This window comes from Drosophila teissieri, chromosome 2L (assembly GCF_016746235.2).
Source record: "Drosophila teissieri strain GT53w chromosome 2L, Prin_Dtei_1.1, whole genome shotgun sequence".
Taxonomy (NCBI): domain Eukaryota; kingdom Metazoa; phylum Arthropoda; class Insecta; order Diptera; family Drosophilidae; genus Drosophila; species Drosophila teissieri.
In genome coordinates this window covers 3,865,832-3,882,419 of record NC_053029.1, presented here as the reverse complement: position 1 = coordinate 3,882,419, position 16,588 = coordinate 3,865,832, and the positions used below count along the sequence as shown (strand labels likewise).

The following is a 16,588-nucleotide window of genomic DNA, read 5'->3' as shown; positions in this document are numbered from 1 at the left end:
GGTTACTTTACTACTGACCTGTTGCTGTTGGTAACCGGTTAACAGGCGGCGGTCTTGTGGGTGGAATGTGGCTCTGTTAGGCAACAGCAAGCTGTTAGGAAATAACAGCATAGCTATAGAGATCTTTCAGGGATCTGAAACTACATCGTTTTCTTTCGCTTTATACAAAACATATGCGTTTTCTAAATCCTTAAATATATTTTATTTTAAACAATAAATGCTATTGAACCTTGTATTTCCTAAATTAATAATAAGTGGAAGTAGTGAAAGGATATTAAGGAAAGTGCGTGTCCTCACTGGCGCCACTTTGTTTTTCTTTTGTACTAACTTACCGAAGTGCCATCATGATCTCCATGAACTACATAATCCCAAATGACTCTATAACAGTGGCGCTAGTTGATGTTGCGGCTAGAGTTGGTACTAAAGTGATCTAAGACAGCGCCACCTAGTCAGTCGTAGTGCGCAGTCTTAGGCGCGTTTTTTATTCGAGTTCGAAAGAATTCAAAGTCTTTAGTAGTAAAGTAATTTAATAAGCCTTTAAAATATTAATTAAAGTTCGAAAGAATTTAAATTCCTCTGTAGTAAAGTAATTTAAAAAGCCTTTAAAATATTCAACTAACTGCAACATGTTTGTAATTTACTGTGCGTGTGCGTGTAAACTAACGCGTGGTCATCATGTTGGTAAACTCCTCGAAATTGATGTGATTGTCCTGATCCACATCGTACTCGCGTATCATCTCCTCCAGCTCGTCGTCCTCCAATTTTTCGCCCAGTGCCATGAAGACAGCCCTCACCTCGGTGGCGGAGAAATACCCATTGCGTTCCTTATCGAAAACGTTAAAGGCATCGCGCAGCTCCTCCTCCTTAGTGGTGTCCCGCATCTTGCGCAGAATCACACTGTAAAACTCCTGGGCCGAAATGGTTCCGTTTCCATCGGAATCCACCTCGTTGATCAAGGACTGAACCTCCGATTCGTTGGGCTGGCGACCCAATGCGCGGATTACCAGTCCCAGTTCCTTCGAGGTGATGGCTCCCTCGTACTCCTTGTCCAATATTTGGAAGGTATTTTTGATCAGGTCCTGCTCCTCAATAGACAATTCTTCCATTTTGCTTTATAATAGTGCAACAAAAATATGCTATGATGCTCGTAGGTTTTGCTTTTCGATTTGAGTTGATTCTCAATTGAGGTTGATAGGTTAGTGAAGGCGTACTACGATTGAAAACGATTGTTAGTTAAAATATAAAATTTCCTTAGACATAAGATACTAAGCCGTTTAATAGATATCAAAAAAGCCTTCGTGTTCCATGAAGTTCATAAACTTTTAATGAATATAAGGGCATTAAATGAGCATTCTCACGCACAGTTTGGCAAACAAATCACGTGCTTTCCTGGACCCCAGATGATATCATCTGGCGGAGAAACTCTTTGGCTTTGCGCGAATTATTTTATAGTTGAACCAAAAATTGATGTCATCGGTGGGGGAAAAAATGGGCGCCCATTCCGCCCAATGGGGAAATTCCAGGAAGCCGGGCAACTCCAACTGGCGGTGATGACAATTTGCGTGGCATTTTAATTGAACTTTCTACGTGTTCAAGTGGTGTACTTTGATTTGAGCCCCATCCACCGGTTTTTCGTCGATTTGAGTCAATGTTAAAGGCGTTGCCACAAACCGCAAACTGTCGTGTCTAGGAGGTCGGGGAGTAGGAGGGGGAGGAGGAGGGGCTGGGACCTCGAAACGTGCCTGAAGTATTATTACCGCCGTCTGTGATTGATGGCCACATGCGAGTGAGTCAGTGGATTTTTATAACTCCACGCAGATCCCTTCCTTTCAATCAAGCGGCAAAAAATCTGGACATCGATCTCTCCGATATTAGCTATCTTAATTTCAACTCAACTGCCCAGAGTGCTTTTGAGTAAAGTGGATGTGAGGCGGAACCTTGGGATTCTTGGTCAGAGTTACTGAAATATATCATACTCAGCTCTTTGAAGATCCCACCCAAAGAAATGGCATGCAACAGGTTTTTCCATATTAATGCATACTTTATTTGAAATCAACTAACTCGCTATGGTTTGAATAAAATCATTTAAAATTGAAGGAAGACCATGGAAAATTATGGGTTTGCTTACATAAACTAATGCAAAACTCTTAAACTTTAAGCCTAATTACATAAGGGTTCAACTGGAATGTTGCTTGTAGTTTGATTTTGTTTATGCTCTGCTTTACACTAGCTTTTACTTTCAACCATTTTATTCCCTACAGCAAAATCGATTTACGATTTTGTTTACTCATTAAGATTAGCTTACCGGATAAGGAAACATAAATAAAAAATTGGAATTCACTCAGCAAACAGCAACACTTAGTGTTGGGCCATGACATTAAACACTAATCGATAGACTCTCGTACTAAAGGCTTAAACATTTAAATGGGCAGATTTAAGCTAAGTTCCTAACGCATAAGAGCTTTATAAAATGCAACAACAGAGTTTTTTTGTTTCGCTTACAATTATCGCTTAGGGGTGTAACTGTTTTTCTTACTTAGTTTAGGTTTATTGCCTTGCCTAGACATTGTACTAAAAAGTATTAAAACGTAGATCTAATTATATTTTAATGTACTTGTGGGTCCAAAACGGAGATCGCTCGTTTGACCATCGGGAACCATAATTGTTTGTCGTCATAAAGGTTACGATTTTCAGCTGATCAGTTTAGGAAAAATCGGAAATGATGCTTAAGATCTTCTACATGTTATACAAGAACAAAGATTTTGGACCGCTCTGTATTTATTTGATATCTTTTCGATATTTCAAATCCGTAAGAGCTTTGATAAATAGTTCCCCAAGTTATATTATTTCTCTATTCCGATTTCACCTCCATTTATGAATAGTTTACTAGTTCTTGCGCAGTTTCTTTCTAACGTCTCATTATGTCCTCAATGCTGAACCCTGTTCTTCTGGGTGGTGCAGGCGGTGGTGCTATGGGCGGTGGTGCCACTGGTGGTCCCTTCTCGGTGGTGGCTCCACTAGTTTCCGTACTCGGTGGTTTTCCCAAAAGTTGTCTGGGCGGATGTCGCGACATATTCAGCGCATATATGCTGGGACTATCCACGAAGGTCCTTTGACCCAATCCAGGATGGTGGTGCGGATCCATCAAGTCCAAGGTCGGCGCCGGAAGAATCCTCTTTCGCATGGGAATCGAGCCCAAAAAACTGGGCATGGCTTCGTGCGGCGAATGCAATGGTTGATTGGGTGGTTTACCCGACTCCGGTTGGGTTATTATAGTGGGTGGTGTATGTGGTGGCGGTGGAGCACCACCTTCGAAAGGTTCAAGCTCTTGTGGTGCAAGTCGCGTCGAACGTGCAGAATGGGCAAATAGGGATCGCCGTTGGGTGGGAGTAGGTGTGGATGTCCGGGGTGCTGGTGGGTCGGTGGTGGAGCCCCGGGTGGTGCAGGCGGTGGTGCAGCTGCTCCTGGTGGTACAGGATATCGCACAAATGGTGGAACGGGTAGGCTGGTAAGGCCAGAGTTGCCGGGCTCCTCCTGATGTTTCTCGCCATGTGGCCGCATTGTGTAGGTTTCACCGCCCTCATGATGGCAGTGGGTCACGCCCTGGCGTTCCGGCTTGCTGCCCACCGACGATGATGATGGTTGTGACGTGGCTGCAGCCTTGCTCGCCTGGAAACGAGCCACCAGTGCCACCTCTGCCTGCTCCTCGTCCTCGGGATCAAACTCGTCGTCCTCCTCCCGGGGCAAATCATGTACTCTCGGCAGATCCTGCAGTTCCTCCTCCTCGTCGAAGTCATCGAACTCCTCTTCGCTTTCCTCCTGATCGATGGCCGCCTTGCGCTTGAGTCTCATTCTTTCGGACTCCGATTTCTCACCCGCAACTCCGGAGTCGCCCAAGTTGTGCACTGGCGACTGGCGCGGCGAGTCCACCTCCAGCAGCGAATCCTCCTCGTCGCCACTCAAATTCCTGGCCTCGTCCTCCTCGCCCACATCCACATAGTCGCCGGAATTGACCTCGCCCACGGCATGGGTCAGGGCATGACGTCGTAGGTCACAGTTCCGGCGGAAAACTTTGCCGCACGACGAGCACTCGTAGGGCTTGTGATCCGTGTGGGTGAGCAGATGGGTCTTCAGGTTGGAGCGCTGATTGAAGGATCGACTGCAAACGGGACACTTGTGTGGCGATTCCTCCATGTGCAGGATCTTGTGGACGGCCAAGGTCCTCGATTGGCAGAAGCCTTTGCCGCATTCCGTGCATTTGAAGGGTTTCTCCTTGGAGTGAATATACCTGGGCAAATACAAGTGGAGAAACAATTAGACTTTATTGTTATGGCGTGGGCGTTTTCCTGGTAGCTGCAGTTGGTAGCCCAGGTTGACAGTTATCTCCGCTCAAATGCAACCTCAACTTGAACCGATAAAGCTCACTGATATACAGCTTTCGCATACCCTAACTAAGGATACAACTGACCCAAGCAAAATATTAATGAAGAATATAAAACTCTAGCATATTACTTATTTTTCTTTCAATATAATTTATGGTTTTAGTAGTTGAAACTAAGCCCGGCTTTATTCTAACTTTAAACTCAATGTCTTGAAGTTTTCCCATAGCAACTATATCCTTTTACTGATAGGGTATTTAGCTTTCGTGCTTGCGATCTGCCTGCATTAATTTTTTATGTTTATGGCGGCCATCTTGGCAATGGCGTCCACTTGTTGTTGGATAGCAGCAGCAGCAGCCGCAGCCTCAGTTAAAACTTAAAGTCCCCATCTTCGACGGAGCCACAGATTCAGCATCACATCGGAGGCAGCAGCTGCTGCTGCTGGTGGTGAACACAAAAAAATATATATAAAACCAAAAACAGGTTCTGCCTCCGAAGCACCGAGATTCTTCTCCCATGCTCGGCGCGTTTCTGGTAAAAAAAAAATACAAAAAAGTTAAGAAGAATTAGCCCCGCGGCAAAGCAAACAAACGACAAATGGACCGATACCGAACGATCAAAAGACAGAACGCTCGGACAGGCCGACACATTGAAGTCGCCATGGTGGTGGAGACCTGCTGCCTGGGATACACAGACCCCGATGTATAGCCCCCAACCACTTGGCCATCCCTCAATTTTAATGCTGGTGGAGGAGCCCCAAAGGAAAACCAACAGAGTTAATTAACTTTGTGTTGTACTCTGCGGCCGAGTTGGAGTTTGACTGGCCGTCAGAGGAGCTCTGGTTTTTGGGTCCATTTTATGGGGGAAAATTATTTGAGTTGGGGTTGGAAAGGAAAACTCGTCGTAAAGATGGAAAAATTCCAGGAAAATTCCTTATGGTAAAAGGGGTCTTTTTAGGCGATTCTCCGATATATCTAAAATCAATAAAAAAAGATCTTTCCCTTTTGGACGCGTTTGTCACACCTGTATAAAATTCCTATTAGGCATTAAATCAAATTATCAGATGAAACAATAATCCATTGCCTTTAGAGGGTATTCCACTATTCGCCATTCGTTCACACTTAGGGCACCAAGTGTGTCTGCAGGCCTGATGGCAATTACCCAAGCAGTCACTGCCCCCTTTTGCGATTGTGATTTCATGTGCCCCAACCTCGACTCACCTGTGATCCCTCAGGTGATCCTGTCGCCGGAACGCCTTGCCGCAGATATCACAGGAATAGGGCCGCTCGTCCGTGTGTGTCCTCTCGTGGATGAGCAGATTGTACGACTTGGTGAACTGTCGATTGCAGAACTTGCAGATGAATTGTTTCTTGGGCCGAGAGGCCCGTCCAGGAGCACGCAGCAGACGTCTATCCAGTCCAGCATGCATTCCCGGACCCAGGCCAGGTGGAAATAGAGCTGCTGCGGCGGCGCCGGGGGGAAATGGAAAACTGCCGGCACCCGTGGGCGATGGACCCGGTCCGGTGAGATATGGCGGAGGTGGCACGCCAGCTGGTCCATACAGCACACCAGGCGGCGGCACACCAGGACCACCGGGTCCTCCAGGACCACGGCCCAACATGGCCGCTGCCGCAGCCGCCTCCCTTAGAGCCAACTCCTTGCGCTTGTCCGCCATCATGGCAATGATTTCGTAATTGGAATTACTGCCGGGACGCACCTTTCCGGTGGGCAGGACCGGCACAAAGGCAGAGATCTCGCGGTGGTGCGACGGTGGTGGCGGCGGTCCATGCAGTCCGGCCAAATGCTGCTGATAGGCCAGCTGTGTTTCATACGCCGAGATCCGGCTGGCCGATGAGTTGCGCGAATCGCCGTTGCCATTCTGGGAGCCACCATCCGATCCTCCGGCTCCGCCATTCCTATCCGCCGCACCAGGAAGACCACCGCCACCCACCGCCGCCGCTGCCGCCGCCATCGAGTTCATGAACTGATCCATCCGGGAAGGCCGCAGCATGGGTATCGCACCGCCTCCTCCGCCGGAGATCTCGCTGGATGAGCTTTCCGTGGGCATTCTATTGGACGGGGGCTCTTCACATTCCGTTGGAACTGCCGGAGATAGGGATAGAACAGAAAGAGCCGAAAATAAAATAAGGGTGGTGGTAAATAACAATTAGTGCACGATTGTGCTGGGTTAATTGGGCTCTCGGTTTTGGAGGCTTATCTTAATTGCGAACCAAGTGCAATAAACAGATATTTCCACGTTGTATTCTTTATAGCTCCTAGGGTAGTGCTGGGTATGCTAAAACCCACGTTAACTGGTTTAAAACAGATATTTTACCAGTAACTTAGTTTCTCTGTAGGCAGTTTTCTTGCCATTGCAATTTTCATGATCTTGGTTTTATATAGATTAGAATAAATAGCTTTATCTCAACCGGCTGTAACTCACTTTTAGTACTGAATTTCTTCAAATTTGCTTTTTGCACTTCTTATCACAGAATTAAACAGCTTTAGTGGCATTAAACTCGCAAATAGCCCAGGATTATCACTTGAAAGCTGTTCTTTCAGAATTTATCCACGTGAACGTGATTTAGCAACCAAAAAAAACAGAAGAACCGTATATTTTTCTTGAGAACGTTTTAGTATCACAGTACATATATTTTCACAGGGTAACCAAACAGTTTATCACATTATGGCCCTATGCCTAGGTGGTTGTTGCTGTGTTTTTTCCATAGGAATTTTATTATTATTGTTGGTTTATTATTATCAGCGGCGGACTGCCGACGACGGCGAGTGAAACTAAACTGAAAACGAGTCGCAGTTTGGCACCGCGATCGCTTCGGCTTCCAGTGCGCAGGTTAGATAAGATTGTGCGTCTAAAAAAACCTGCCTCCGAACCTCTGAGACTGAGTAAGCAGCACAGTAGTAACGATATAAACACACACAAACACACACAGCACACTCTCGGCCAGTTATATGAATATATGTATGTGCCTGTGATATATGGCATATCGGCAGATACCCTGGCACACTCAGATACAGATACAAAGATACAGATACACTCGTACCGAGGCAGGCAGCCAAGTTGCCGTCGGTTTTGGTAAATGACTCGAACCGAACTCGACCGACTGCTTACTGGATTTACGCAACAGGAGCCTCGACTTCTGAGTGCCTCGAAAGAAGAAGAAGAGGGGAGGGGTAGGGGCAGGGGGTGCGGGTCCCGGAACGTGATCATCACGATAATAACAAAATAATGCACATAATAATGATCACAATGATGGGCAGACCATAAAATTTGTGGCCCCATCTTGCAAACGCTTCTTGCTGCCATCTTCACAACGCCTTGCACAGCAGAAAAAATGGCATCATTTCAATATCCAGTTCTATATTTTATGATCTAGCTTTTATGAAAGCCAAAGATATATAAGTGATATTTATTATAGCATTTAAATACATAACTATATAATTTAAGTAATGATTTTGTGACTTCAAAGACGTGAGTTTTATAAAGCGATTTTTCTTCAGTGCGACATCCTTTTTTTTCGGTGCACCATCCTCATTTAAATCTACAACCAGTTGCGCAGAGGCGAGAAAAAAAAGCTTTCAAAATAACCCCGCTGTCGTTGCAATGACAGTTTTGCTTATCATTTGGCTAGAATCGTTCTGCTGTCTCGTTTGATTTGAATGCAAAATGCTGCAACGTCATTAAGAGCAACATTAACATTCGGCTAACAACAAGCGAAGTGATCGTCATTGGTTGGTTAAGAAAAAGAGCCAAGCCAAGATTTTTTGAAGAGGCGCCCATTGTTGCAGATACCGTTGGAGATATCCGTACGGATGACTAGTCATTGTGGGGGTCTTATCTATGGAAATTATTTTGGCATTGTCTGGCTGGAGAGTGCGCTGTCAGATTAGCTCTATAAAGTAGCTGAGATCATGACTTGATCATGAGTGTATCATTGTTATGGGGGAATGACACTGCGGACCACGTATATTTCAACTGGTTGAGGTATAAGCAGGTCCCAATTATTAATTCAAATAGCAGTTAAATGTGGGTAGGTCTTATCGCGCTCCATATCAGGGAGCAGTTAAGAAATTAGGCAAATAGCTGATCTAAATGTATCAAATATCACTATATATAAATTTAAATATCACTAGCACATGCCACACTAATCTGCGCGTTTATTAGATAGTAATTGGATAATTCTTGCAGTTCAATACCTTTTGATGGTAGCAGCACACACCGTATTTATAATCTAAGTTCCTCCTGCCCTCGCTGATAATCTGTCGCAGTCTATCTATATTGGATTCAATAAAGCACTTATCTGATCTAATAAATCCCCCAACTTAGGAACCTTTGCTTTAGATGAGCGATGGCCCGCAGTACCTCATTCGATTTCGATCCCGATAATCCCCCCACCAATGTGGGCTCACGTATTCCTGGTAGCCTCGAAAAAAAACTAAAGTGTAACCCGTTTTGGGCATTTATATACATATGTATATATATATTTTTGTTCGATCTCGGTACTTTTTCTAGGGTTTGTTTCCACACTTTTGCATTTACGACCGCTGTGGGTACACGTTTCACCCCACACCCTGTGCACATACAATGTACAATTCAGCGTTCATTATCTTTTTTGAAACATCGGCACTTTTGAAAACGTCAAGCCAAATAAGAAAAACAAATAAAATTCATGTAAATAATGGACATCATCAGCAAAAGCGACGGCACGTAGACTGCCGTAGAAATATTGAGAGAGAGTTGTGCGCACAGATACAGCTACAGATACATTTACAGATGCGGAGATACAAAGATACTCGTACTCAAAGATCCACAGATACGTTTGCGCAAACGGTTGCCCAGCAAATGAAGCCAAAGGCTTAAAGTTTCCAATATGTGTGCGTCGCAAGGTGCACTGGAAAAATTCGGTTGCACTCCAAGTGATTTACTTAAAATAGTATATTTTATAATTCTGAATATAGAGGGTAGTTAATAAAAAAGAATTAGCACCGACTTTTTATAAGTTTTCTATTTTATGTATTACAAATTCAACTTCAATTAGAGCCTCGTTTCTTTCTCTGTAACGTACATATAATAAAAAGAGCCAGAAGACCAACTACTGCTGGGAGGAAAATAAAAGATATCGAGGAGCAATTTGGCTGCCACTTTTTTCCCTCCTCTTCTTTTTGAGCCGTCTTGCTTCTTTTCCCTGGATTTCTGGGTCCGGGATCGCTTCGTTTGCTGGCTTTTTGTGTGTAAACAACTGAGGCCAGCAGAAACCCAGGGCCCAGCCGAGTGAAAAGGTTTCAGTTGATAAAAAAAAAATACAAAATACAGAGAAAAATATACAAACACACAGACACACCACTGGGCAAACGGATTTAGTATTTGTATAGAAAACGCAGAGAGCTGAGGAGGCGAGTTTGTCCCGCTGATGAGATGGCCTACGATGGTTGGAAATGTCCATGCGTCTTACTGCCCAGTGCCTAAGTGCTGAAAAGGGGTATATCAGGTTTTCCCAGCCGAACACACCATCTATTAGAAGTTAAGCGACTATATTTTATTTTGAAACTCTAAACTTATAGAAAGTAGAATGTTGCTCAATGAGAAGTGACAACATTTTGAATGAAAAAATCATTTTAAGTCATATGCATTAGTCAGATAGGTGCTATATGACCTATTAACTGGAGGCTAAGAGTTTTCCATATGATAAAAAGGGACCACCAGCTAGAAATACCTCCTGCATTTTTAAAGGCTGGGGTACACACGTCGTCTATCAGTAAACCTTCGTTTCGGACCTTATCTTCTGGGCCGAGTGCTTAGCGGGCCCCCATATGCACTTCAGTTTGCTTACAAAACACCGGCCAACAACAACAAACAAGCCAGAAGATGACGACGAAGAAAAGTGGAGAGGTGGGAGGAGTTCCCCGGCGGGAACTCGGAAGAGAATGGGTATTACGGGTGAAGGTATGGAAAAAGGGTCGCCGCGATCGGCTTTGCAGTGCGGAATGCTCTTGGCCAGGCACTTTTTAATCCCTTCGGGATACTTTTTCTTCCTCTGAGTGTGCATATGTGTGTGTAAAGGTAGCTAATAATCAAGACAGCGAAGGAGAGGAGGAAAAACCGCCGCAGACTTATAATTATAGTCGAAGAGGAGAAGCGAGTAAAAAAAAAATAAAAACGAAGCGAAGAGGCCTGCACTTCACATGCGTTAATCTGAAAACCCTTTCGGGCCCAAGCAGCATCTGAGATTATAGTCAAAGCTATTAAAAATCTAGCATAATCATTGCCCTCGGTGGAAAACAAGTTGCGTTGTTGTTTTTCTGTTTTTCTGTTTTTTTTTCAGTTTTTCTATTTTTTGCTGCCGAGGTAGGCAGGCGATCTTCCTGCGCTGCCTTGTCTATAATTTTCTTGATTAATATCCATGAGATTTACACATTTGGAGTGCTGGCCAGCACCCCGCTCCTCAGAACCCCCCCTCCATCCATCGTGGCTGTGTGTGCTTGCCATTAATTTAAAAGCTTTGCTAATTTCGCGGGGAAATCTGGAAAGGAACAACTGCTAATGAAGTTTTATGGGTTCGGGAATGCAGCTGCAGCAGGATTGATAATGTCGTTAGCATAAATTGAAAATGCTTTCAAGTAACGACCAAAGATTTGTTATTATTAAAGGATGGAGCACTCGCAGTGAGCGGAGCATTTCCAAGGGATTATTATTAAATGATAAATGGGTAGCTGCAGATAACCAGATTCCTCTGCTTGCTGATACAAATATATTTTATAGAATTGAATTAAAACCTCCTCAGGATTAGCAGAAGTGCATACAGTTATCTCCTGAAATTGAATTATTTCGGCTTAACTTTGACTCTTTCTAATACCTCTTGCAGTAATCCACTGTGAATGCTAAGCCGATCTCTGTATAATTTCGTTGGCATATTGTGCTGCTGCTTTCATTCGTACCAAATCCATTCAAAAATGTGACCCCTGAATAGAGCTCTTAAGATCTTTTGTTACTGGGATTGCTACTTTTTCCGGGCAATCTATTGTGTTATTATTTCAATGGGTCGATTCTTATTTATTGGAAGAGTTTATGCTAATAGGTGTAGCAGCACTAAGACTATGATTTATTAATCCGAATGCAATTGGATTATGCTAATGGCACACAAATCATGATCCTGGCTACAAATTAGTTGTATTTCTTTTGGAGCCCAACCCAAAACTTAATATGTAAACGCATAATCACCTTTCCGCTGTCTGATTTCGTTGATAAAATCAAGAATTCATATTCCCCAGACAACATCTAATTTCCCCATCAAAATTAATGAGTTCCCGTTCCAGAACAACAATAAATAAACTGGTCTATCAGGTGAATTATACACACGTGCCAAAACGAGGCGTGTCCATGTAGCCAATTCAATTTAAAAACCGTATATGGCGATCCCTAACGAGGTATTGTTCTGCCGCTTTATGGCAAACTTAAATTCATCAACTATTTTGTCACGATTTTAATTAATTTCTATTTCCCTGCCACAAGGCAATTAACAACATTTACCACTGCAGCTGGTGCAACCGAAAAATAATAGTTGGTGGCCGAAGTTGGAGAGGAAAACCCACCCAAAGAGGTAAAGCGCCATAAACTTTTATGGTACTCCCTTTTCTTATGCTAAAAGTCTTTTTGGACACAAGCCCAAATGGCCCATAAAGCAAGACAATGAACATCCAAAATAGATCTCCACTGAGGCGAAACAAAAGCCAATAACTTTATAGAACCGCAACCAACAAAAAAAACAGAAAATCCCAGACTGTGAGAGCGCGGGAGGCGTTTTACAAAAAAAAGCTTAAAAATGAAGGAAAAAGTAAAGCATTTAAAAGAAATCAAGAGATGTAGATGACGATGATGATGATGATGATTATGCTCTGAGGTTGAGGCTGAGGCTGAATCCGAATCCAAATCGGTATCTGAACCCAACAGAAGCTTGCGGCAATTGCGTTTCCTCTTTGGCCACACGTTCTGGACAATTAAAGCCTCCAGTCGAGCTACGAATCTGAATCGAGCCAAGTTAAGACCGCGGCCACGACCGAAAACCGAAAACAGAAAACCAAAAAACCGGATTCCAAGCCGCGAAGGAGCGAGGAAGACGGCGAGTGCGACCACTGGCCACTGGCACTGGCTACAAGTGAACTGGTTTACAAAGAAAAGAAACAGAAATGAAAAAAAACATGTGAAAAATACTCAACTTTTAAGCCGAAACCTTTAATACCCTTGGCAAAATAAGTAAACAATAATTTAAAAAAGTCAAAGTGTCGAAGTTTTCTAATACTTAACTGGCTCTTCTTTAAAAGCCTTTGAAATATATATTTGAAACCTAGCGAGATGCTTAATATTCTGCATTAGATAGGATTTATAAAAACTACCGATATAAATATTTAAAATAATATTTTAAATATTGTATACACCTTTTGCAATCAAAGTACCCTTACTGAGAGCACCCATTGGAGACCCCCAGAATTCCAAGCGAAGGTTTTTCGAGTCCAACTCGAACCGAGCGCCACAGCAACAACAATGGGGCAAGCGGGTGGTGCAGCATGGTGGGGAAGCAGTGGGTTTAGGGGGGAGATGGGGGGGTGGTCGTACTCCACCGTGGACTGTGCGGCACCACACTGAGTTCAGTGGCAATGACAGTGGCACATGCAGTTGTAGTGGAAGCCGCTTGTCGGTCGACAGTCCGCCAACCGCCAACGTTGTTGCCCTCTCTTTCGCGTTACTCGCCCCGTCTCTTTCTGTTTGTGGAGCAGGTTTTGAGATATATCTGGGATCTTTCTCTCTCCTTCTCTGTCTGCGTACTCGTTATATTTCTGTACTCGCTGCCTTTTTGGCCAACGCAAAAAATACCAAAATAAAAAAATAATCAAAATAATTAGCTAGCCCTACGCCACAAACAAAAAAAAATCAAAAAAATAATACAAGTAAAAATAAGTGGTGTGGAATTTTTTGGTTCTTCTGAGAGGGCTGTGATCATTCTTGGCGGTATCTTACCTGTCGGTTAAACAGAAGAAAGCCCCAGGCTCTCTGGGCTTTATCTTTGCGTCCTCAAGTATCCAAGTGGTTTTTTCAATATGTTTCTGCTAGTTTTTTGCTAGTTTGTAAGCTCTGAAATGCTTGGCATTGTTTTTTGTTTTTAAGGTAGATATTTATATCATTTAAGTGGCACTTCAACTGTATGTTGATTTTCGTAGTTGTATTTGTATGTAAACTTCTGTTAATAATTTTCTGTGAATTTAAGAGAAACCAATTTTATTGAAATTTTCTAGATATCTGTTGGATTTTTTGTGTTTAATTTAAACAAGTATTTCGTCGATGCACTCTCAAGTAAATGTATTTAAAAAACACGCACACTAAGGGACAATTTTGAGATACAAATCACGGCACGATCGCCCCGGGGGGTGGGGCAGAGGGGGCGGCAGGGGGGCGGTTACGGGAGCAGCAGCAGCAGCAGCATCAACGGCAGTCAGCTACCACAAACCACGTAGTTTTTTTCCTTCCAAAATCCACGTACAACTCGCGCACAAACACACACACGGTGTATTTGTATCTCACAGATACGAAAACCGAACGATGAAAAACCCGAACCGAAACCTCAACCACAACGAACTGAAAACCGAACGAGAACCGAGAGATACGATACACGGCAGCTGAAATGTGTTTTTCTACATTTTGTTTGAAATAGGAGCTGAAGCCAGTGCAGCTACCAATTCGCTCCTCAAGTAGTCCCAAACTCTTCCCACACACAGAGTCAGTTGCAGTTGAAAAGCGCTTTTCTCGAGGCAACTGGCGATGCAACAAGTTCACTCACACACACACACATGCACACTAGCGTACTGAGCGCGGTCAATAAGATACATCGGCGAAAGATACAGATAGCTATAGAGCGAGAGGCACTCACAATGCAGTTCACTTCTCCAACAACTCTAACCAACGATCCGCGCGCAGGTGCGTTAGCCACGATCAACACTCGAAGACTGAGCCACGAACCCAAGAACAGGGCCCGAATGGAGAAAGATATGTGTAGGTACGGAGAAAGAGAGAATCGAGAGAAGCGGGCTGAGATACAGATACAGATACGTAGAAAGAGACAAGCGACGAGTAGCGAGCAGGAGCACTAAAACCAGCTTAGTGCACTGGTAAAATTTTGTTTAATAATTTCTAAATATCTGAAGAGTTATGCTTTGATACTGAATAATAATCATCATATAAAGGGAATTTCAGATACTTATATCATATCGTATAAATATATAAAATAAAGATTATTACCTAGTAACTTTATATTAAGTTAAGGTTTAAAATGAGAAGAGACTAGATTTCTTTCAGTGGAGGAGAGGAATTAAACCGAACTCAACCCAACCGGCCGCCAGTCGCACGCTGCCAAGTGGACGGATGGACCTGCAGACGGACTTCTATGGAGACTGGCACTGGCAGAGCGTGGAACGTGCATTCGTACGACGAGTTATTGTCAGTTAGAGCGCTACCTGTTTACCGACCGACTACCGACTACCACCGACTGCTTTTTTGGGCCCGGTCGAGAGGGTTGGGTACAATTGGCCCGGGTGTTGCCAGATAGCTGCCCATGGATCGTTATGGTGGCTTCCCCCGCCAAAGGAGGTGGACGGTGTAACTCTGGTAGTCCCCTGTTTATTGTTATTCCTTCTTTTTTTTAGTGGGGGTGTATTTTGTTCTTCGGCTTTTGTTGCGGTTTTCCATTTGGACGAATGACTAATCAGAAAGCAGTATTAGGGAGGCAAGGTGATAAGGTTTCTTTGCAGAAGGGGTTGCTAAACGGTGGTCGATTATGTGGAAAGTTTGGGGTGAAATAAACTGCATTACTCACACGGGTTTACCTATGGTGACAAGTTCTAATGTTCTACTGATAAGTAAATAGGAAATAGGCATATTTAGTTAGTACCTTTTGCATTTATGATCCAATTATGGAAAAATTATTTATGTATGCACCGATGATTAATTGGAAAATGTACAATATTTCAGCAGCCACGTTGTAAAATTCATTTATGGAAATGGATCGTAAAACAATATAAGTCTAGAAACCACGTTATCGCCAGACTGACTTTTATTAATGGTAATTAATCCCTATAAAAGAAGGCACGCAACGGAATTCGTAAGCAAAATTTAAAAAATGTTTAAATTATGGATTATAGCTACTTTCATAGGTCTTCAGTAATCCTTAGAGTTACTATCCTAACAGTCTGGCAACCTCAGCTGGTAATGCAGCATCAATGCGGTCAAGAGGTAAAAGCAAAGACGGCAACAAAAAGACCAAAAATCAGCGAGGGTCCAAAAGTAGAGGGAGTTACGTTTCGGCCACGACGATGACGATGGCGATGGCGATGATCATGGTCGTAATGATGCCGAGATGCCGAAAAGGAAAAACCCGAAAAGTACCCAACAAAAGAGAGTCGGAGCCGGAGCCATGTAATTAAGGTGGTGCTGCACAGTGGAACTAAATTGTGGCTGCTGCCACTGCGAAAACAGTAAGTGGAAATGGAGATACAAAGCGCGGCAGTCAGAAGACCAGAAATAAGTGGTAGAAAAGAGAAGACGGAAAAACGGTAGCTGCCTCATAGGGCGAGCGAATTGTTATGCTAGTCGTCGACTTCCCCCATCAACAACTGTTGCTCCCTCTTGCTGCACTTAGAAAATAATCGTTGGTAAATAAGAACATACAAAAAATAAATAACAAATACCTTACCTCTGTTTCACATCTTCCGCTATACTCAAATTTAAATGGAACTTAGCATGCTGTTTAAAAATAATATTACGAATAGTAATATCTTATTCTTACCTTGCAGTTTGGCTCAAAATATATAGTATACCCGCATTAGATATCCATGGTAATGTGATCTACAACATCACCATGATTTCTCTGAGTGCACGTCGCTTGAAGTGGCTTCCCTGCTTGCATATTTTGCATCGCTTTACGATTTTAAAATAAATTACTTGAAATTTGTGTAAAACATGTGGCCAACTCGGAGTTCAACTGGTAGTTTGTAGCTAGAGGGCCAAAAGCAACAGGTTCATTGATCGCATTCGAAATGCTTCGTTGGCCCCAGCAGGTAGCTGCTGTTGTGCTGTGTTTGATACTTTTGGGCTGGGCCTGGAACCGAATCCGTATCTGAATCCGATTTGGAATGGAAATGGGAAT

General features: G+C 43.4%; 2 protein-coding genes and 1 long non-coding RNA gene across 3 annotated transcripts; 1 reads left to right on the top strand and 2 right to left on the bottom strand.

Moving 5' to 3' along the window:
• Positions 1–562: 562 nt before the first annotated feature.
• LOC122626412 (neo-calmodulin) lies at positions 563–1,212 on the bottom strand. Its single transcript, XM_043806664.1, has one exon. It carries the CDS (start codon positions 1,104–1,106, stop codon positions 660–662), a length of 447 nt encoding a protein of 148 aa, XP_043662599.1. The 5' UTR covers positions 1,107–1,212; the 3' UTR covers positions 563–659.
• Positions 1,213–2,046: 834 nt separating this feature from the next.
• On the bottom strand, positions 2,047–14,385 carry LOC122613058 (protein bowel). Its single transcript, XM_043787073.1, is given in 5 exon segments — positions 2,047–3,309; positions 3,312–4,288; positions 5,600–6,482; positions 13,411–13,644; positions 14,318–14,385. Coding segments are annotated over 3 exon segments (2,226 nt in total). The 5' UTR covers positions 6,448–6,482; positions 13,411–13,644; positions 14,318–14,385; the 3' UTR covers positions 2,047–2,908.
• A 1,038-nt stretch (positions 14,386–15,423) lies between these two features.
• LOC122626770 lies at positions 15,424–16,342 on the top strand. Its single transcript, XR_006326734.1, has 3 exons — positions 15,424–15,544; positions 15,597–15,917; positions 16,236–16,342. It is a non-coding gene; the product is annotated as an uncharacterized LOC122626770 (long non-coding RNA).
• The last annotated feature ends 246 nt before the right edge of the window (positions 16,343–16,588 follow it).

What these genes read in the sequence shown, in the direction of transcription:
- LOC122626412 (XM_043806664.1), bottom strand. Translation starts at nt 1,106, where the DNA reads ATGGAAGAATTGTCTATTGAGGAGCAGGACCTGATCAAAAATACCTTC.